This window comes from Nannobrachium achirus (assembly GCF_963921795.1).
Source record: "Nannobrachium achirus genome assembly, chromosome: 10".
In the NCBI taxonomy this organism is placed as follows: Eukaryota; Metazoa; Chordata; class Actinopteri; order Myctophiformes; family Myctophidae; genus Nannobrachium; species Nannobrachium achirus.
This window is the reverse complement of record NC_137819.1, coordinates 46,438,283-46,444,282: the sequence shown is the minus strand read 5'-3', so window position 1 is coordinate 46,444,282 and position 6,000 is coordinate 46,438,283. Positions and strand designations below refer to the sequence as shown.

The 6,000-nt window shown below is 43.0% G+C and overlaps 1 protein-coding gene across 1 annotated transcript; it reads right to left on the bottom strand.

The window, feature by feature from the left end:
* Positions 1 to 1,606: 1,606 nt before the first annotated feature.
* On the bottom strand, positions 1,607 to 3,379 carry hoxa4a (homeobox A4a; the record flags this gene model as incomplete). Its single annotated transcript, XM_080734795.1, has 2 exons — positions 1,607 to 2,421; positions 2,962 to 3,379. 2 exons carry the CDS (start codon positions 3,377 to 3,379, stop codon positions 2,090 to 2,092), a joined length of 750 nt encoding a protein of 249 aa, XP_080590921.1. The 3' UTR covers positions 1,607 to 2,089.
* Positions 3,380 to 6,000: the final 2,621 nt, after the last annotated feature.

Genomic DNA, 6,000 nt, shown 5'->3' with positions numbered 1-6,000 from the left:
ATGCAGTCTCATAGAACAGTTTGGAATGAATTAGCGGCGCACAGATTCGCACCTATACACATCGTTTTTGTTTCCGCGTCGTCTCTGGGCAAATATAAAATGAGAAAGAAGAAAAGCCACGGAGGTCCTAACACTGATGTATGGTCTGAACATTGTGTGTGTCGTAAGGTCAGGGGTCAAGCGAAGTGCTCCGGGTCGGTGATTGGCTAGATGCTGCATGTCCTCTGGGTGAACTCTCTATTGTTTGGCTGCAGCAGGTAGTGACCAACCCCTACACACTGCTGCACCGAGGTTCCAGCTTTTGAGGAGATCTCCGTATAAAAATGCACGCGAAAACATGTGTGGTCAAATGCACTGAACATTTTTGGGGGGTTTTAACTTGTTACCCCCTCGCTGGCGCACAGCCTAATACTTAAAGCCCAGAAGCTTATATCGGCATGTACACACTGCACCCACAAATCAGCTTCGTCTATAAAAAGGCACATGACATTTATGGGCATAAAAAAGATATATATTGTACAGATAGGGCAGTAAAGTCAATTGAGCATTCAAAGATGTGCCGGAGTCGAATTAAGTTAGGCCTGTCTGCCCAGCCTACGCAATTTACGCAGGGCACACCGTACACCGTATTGTTAAATATATGTTAGAACAAACGTTGCACTGAAGAAGTTAAACTCCAAAATCCCTTTATCGATAAAGCATTGGTTCTGTGTGGCAATTTAACTCTTCTAAACTGTTTCTTGAGCATTAGTAAATGAAAGGAGAGGCCCAGTATTGCACGGCTTTTCATCACCCACGATTACAGATATTTGGGAATACAGCAGCTCCCAAGTGGATTTCACTTGAGTCAAACTCAGTTAGCAGATTCTTACAAAATAATTTCAAGGTGTGACGCATTGAAATCTACATAATACTGACACAATTTGACGTTTACGCACGTCATTTCACAATATTTCCCAGCATATTCAAATACATTACAGTTCAGGATTTTTAATCAATTTTCTTTTATGGCAAAATAAAATAAAAATAATAACCAACATGAAATTAAAATTGTACAAGTGCTAATCATGTTTAACCCCGACACTGGAAACATAACCGAACGTCTTCAGAGCAGGCGTATTGCGTGTATTACGCACGACCGCCATATAGCATTCAATGTTGAACTCGAGGGTCAACATGTTACATATATCTACACCATAATATCCAAAGTCATATATCAACCATATAATTGAAGTACATATTTATTTCACAAGAACACCTTTAGGTCTACACTGACTAGCCTACATTACAACGTCCATTTTAGACAACACACAAATATTCACAGTTAAGAACACAACACCACATAAGACGCACTATCACAAATCAAAATGTACAGCCTACAACACGAACAGACATATTTCTACTTGACGAAATGTGTTTCCTTATTGTGCCTTTGCTATGATTTGTCTATGTACATTAGATGTGAAAGTCACCCGGACTACATTCAACAGTATACCAACCCATTCATACACACAAACTACATTGTGTTACTCTGAACGTGATGCCCTAAACAAAAACAGCTGGTTGCTTTTCTAAAGGGCACCTAGAGCTTCTCTAAATATCTTTCAAGTATATTAGAACTTTCCATGAGCAATAATAATTATAATAAAAAAAAATCATAGAGGACATAGAAAAATGACTTCCCACTTACTCTCACCCCATTTACATTTCTTTTCTTTTTTTCTGTAATAATGATACATTATGATCCAGGTCCTATACGTCTTGAATGTGCGTTATCCTTCTCTCATAATTATAAACAAATACATATACATTTCAGTTGCCTTCTCGGGCAATTAGAGGTGATTTTCAAGCTTATATGCAGAGGGAGTGGACAGACGGAGACATGGGGTGGACTTGTGAGGGCGAAGGGGTTGCAGAGAACGCGAGCGGCCCAGTAGTGGCCAAAGGCGGGGTGATGGGTGGGAGACGGGATAACACCATGTGTAACATACTGAAGAAAACGGTCCACAAAATTCCACTTGTGTTATTTTGTCATTCTCAGTCTGTGTTGGGTTTTTAGGAGGGGAGGCTTTTGCGCGGGTCTCATGCACTATAGGCTCGCGACGCACGGCGTGGGAACGAGCTGCTGGCCTGTTTTGATTTGCTGTACTGGGGCTCCCGAGGTCGCGGACGAGGCCGAGCTGGAGGAGCGGATCTTGGTGTTGGGCAACTTGTGGTCCTTCTTCCACTTCATCCTCCGGTTCTGGAACCATATCTTCACCTGGCGCTCGGACAGGCACATGGTGTGGGCGATTTCCACGCGCCGGCGTCGGGTCAGATACCTATTGAAGTGGAATTCTTTCTCGAGCTCGAGAGCCTGCTGGCGGGTGTAGGCAGTGCGGGACCTCTTGGGCACTCCTATTCCATTGTAACTGGCACTGACTGAAAAAGCAATACAGATGCAAGCAAGCAGGTGTTACGTGAGACTAATGGCGTTCGATCCACACTAAACCGCCGATTCTCCACTATGGACACATTAAAAAGAATGTAAAAGCATAAAGGCGTTTTCCCCCCTCATCTTTTCTTTTGGGGGTATTATAATGTCGCAATGTTTGAATCGTTTTCCGTGTCATTTCTGTTGCGGGAAACGACCTCAATTTGGAGATGCCATGTGTACAGGCGCTCGCATCAAGGGACAAATCAAGCTTAGAAATGATTAACCAAACAGCGGGGTTGGATATTACAGTTTGGCTTGGGTCCAGTCGTGGAGGTAGTTTGGGTTAAAAAGCAACAAAGGCGCATGGCCCCGGCAGACGAACACAGGCAATAAAATTTACGAGGGTCCTTAATTACCGACCCTGCTGCTCAATAGCCGTAAATTGCTGTTGTAAGGGGTGCTACTAGTGCTGCCTCAATGGGCTTGCGTATGTTCCAATGGTTGTTTCTCAGTGGTTCTACTATTTAACTGTGACGATTACTCACTTGTGCTAACGTGGACCTTTTTCATCCAGGGATAAACCACCGGCTCCTTGCCCTTCGGTATGCCGGGATATGCCTCACTGGCGTGGCTGCAGTCTTTGCTGGCATTCGCCCCTGCGCCACTCTCCGGAGCCGCGGCGAGACGAGGACCGTGGTTCTGTGGAACGGGCTGGGGCTGTGCGTGATGCCCGTCGGTGAAATCGTCGAGTCCGTTCGACGGGACATTACCGTAATCGTAGCTCGGTTCTGTGTAGTTTGACCTCGGGTAGGATGCGTCGTCGTGGTGGGGAAAGCCCGTGTCTTTTGGCCGTTCGTAGTAATCAGCAGGGGCAGGGATGTATCCGCTCTGTTGATATTCGTCGCATGGAGGAAAGGAAGGTTCGATATAGTTCGAGTTTATCAAGTAGGAACTCATGGTCATTAATTTGTGAAGTGCAACAATACTAATTTTTATCGCGCTGTCGTTTTTCTGATCTCCACAAAACCCTCCTACTCCCTGTCAAATGTACAAAGTTGTCTGGTCACGTGGAAACCGCCACCAATCACAGTGTCTCCTGTGGGCATCATGTAAACAGGAACCAATGGAAAGCATGGCATTGGCACAACGAAAATTGCTCGGACTAGCTTACGTTGGTGTTTTCCTTATTAAATCAGAGTATATAAAGAAAACCCAATCAAGAAACTTGTTTACTGCATGGATCAAACTTATGTAGGCGAGGTTACTGCAAACAGGCTATAATTTCCTCCTAAAATCATCATCCTCTGAAAAAGAGATGACAATGATGCATCAAATTCAACCCCTGAAAGAATACAGATTCTATAGAAACAAAGGACTGAAGGGGGTGGCAAACAACGTGAATATTGGTTACTGGAATTACTTAAAAATACACTCATAAACCATACAAAACAGAGAAAACGCTTGCATATGAATGTACCTGTGGCATATTGAAAGTATCACAGAATATAAAGCAAGCCGTATTGGATCAAGTTGTGCCGAGCATATTGACCATCAATAAAACCTTAATTAATAACGACCCAAACCAACTCTATTAACAAATGAAACCACATCAGTCTATTGTCTGTCCATGAGGCCCAAATATATCTAAAAATCCTAAATTCTCTTTTTTCCAGATCCCTTAAGCATAACAAAGACTTTTGAATTGTGTTTGGTCACACATTGCCATTTCATAACTTATAAAACGTTCGAGGGTGTGTGATGGCGAGGTCTCGCGCCTTTCTCCTTGTGAAAACAAACACAATGTAGTGTGTTACAGCGTACTGAAGTGGAAAGGGACTGTATCGATAACTTTCTTTCCAATTACAACTGCAAACTGCTACCCAGAAGCCGGCCAAACAATGAACAAATATTTTCCAGCCACACATTTTGCAAAAGCAATGACCAACGACACAGTATAAAGTAGCTATAAAAAGCATTTAACAAAGTGTCTACTACGAGGGAGGTAAATTAAATCAATTCAGTTTTCCTTCTAAATATACAAAATGTATATCACCAAATGTATGCAGACATATATCAAATAAACTTTACAAGACCTTTTCAAAGGCAACCATGTCATGTCATACAATTTTAAATAGAAATACAGTTCAGAGAAAGATTCTCGCTCTTCCTATTGCACCAGTCTACTACTGTAAACAACGGCCAGGCAAATACTAGCAAGTAGCAACAGTGTGTCGGCAGAACATTAACCTCACTCAAATGTCATATTTAGGGAAACCCCACAGTAATAATTAAAATACTACCACTAATTATAGCAACACAAACAAAAGTAATAACAATAATAATGGCGTAATAAACAGCATAGAACTATCCCATTCATAGGCCTACACATCATTCTCCCACCACAACTAAAGAAAGGCAAAAAAAAAAGAGAACAGAGCAAAATAGCATCCTCTGACCGTATTCCTTCTGTGCCATCATCAGAGCCTCACCAAAAGCCATCCCTACGACCCGTTTCCTCTGCACCTCCCTATACGGCTGCTACAGGACAAATCCGAGGCACAGCACTGTACAGCTCCCCGAAATCACCAGCAGTCCTTCAGAATTTGTCCGCAATTGTCCATCTAAAGAAGGCCCAGGCATCGTGAAAGAGGCCAAACTTCGGAAATATTGAAAGCTTTCCTTTCCCCCCCTTTTTTTTCTCTCCCCTATTCTATTCGCTCCCCTAAACAGAAATAACTTCTGCCTGACCCCAAAGTGACACCGTTTCCATTTTGTTTCTGATTAATCTTGGGCATTGACAGTCTTTGTTAAACAACAAGGCGTGCCCTTCTGCAAAGAGGCTACATTTTCATATCTGTTAGACGCAGTGACCTGAAGTTCACCCCTCGGCCTTGGACTTCAGTTTTCCAGGGTTTGTTCAACTCTGGTGATGTGGGGGAGCACTTAGCGTGGGTCAACACCCAGGAAGGTCCCGAAAGAGTGTTTTTTTTAAAGTGCAAAACCCCTTAAGCCATTTGAAAAAGTCATTCGTCGAGGTGTAGCCTGCTTCCATAGTGAAGCTAAATGTGAGCGGGTGATCTTGGCTATAAACAGCAATAAACAGACTGCAGATGGACGCATTGCATCAATTTGCATTATCATATACCTAAACTCGCTTCACTTCTGTTTCGGTCATCCAAACAAGACGTGGGAGCTGTCTCTATCTTGAGGATGTACTGTATAGCTGACGCGCACTGGCCGAATGGACGGATTTTAGAATCGTTGTTGGGTTTATTAATCAGAGCTATTTATGCAGCAATACAATCAGCACTTTTCAAATCTTGACACCATGAAGTCGACATTTGCTGTAAGTAGCCTATAGGGCAGGTAGACCTAAATCTTGCGTCAAAACTGATCGAGAATGACAGTGGACAGCTCTGCCATAGCAGTATCCACGTGTAGCCATATCCTTATAGCCGTGAGACCACCTGAACGCCAATATATCAACGTAATGTCCACGGTAAGACGACTTCACATGATATCTAAATTTACAGTCGACTGCCAATGTATTATATATTGCCTGTATAAATATGGGCCAGGTCAGC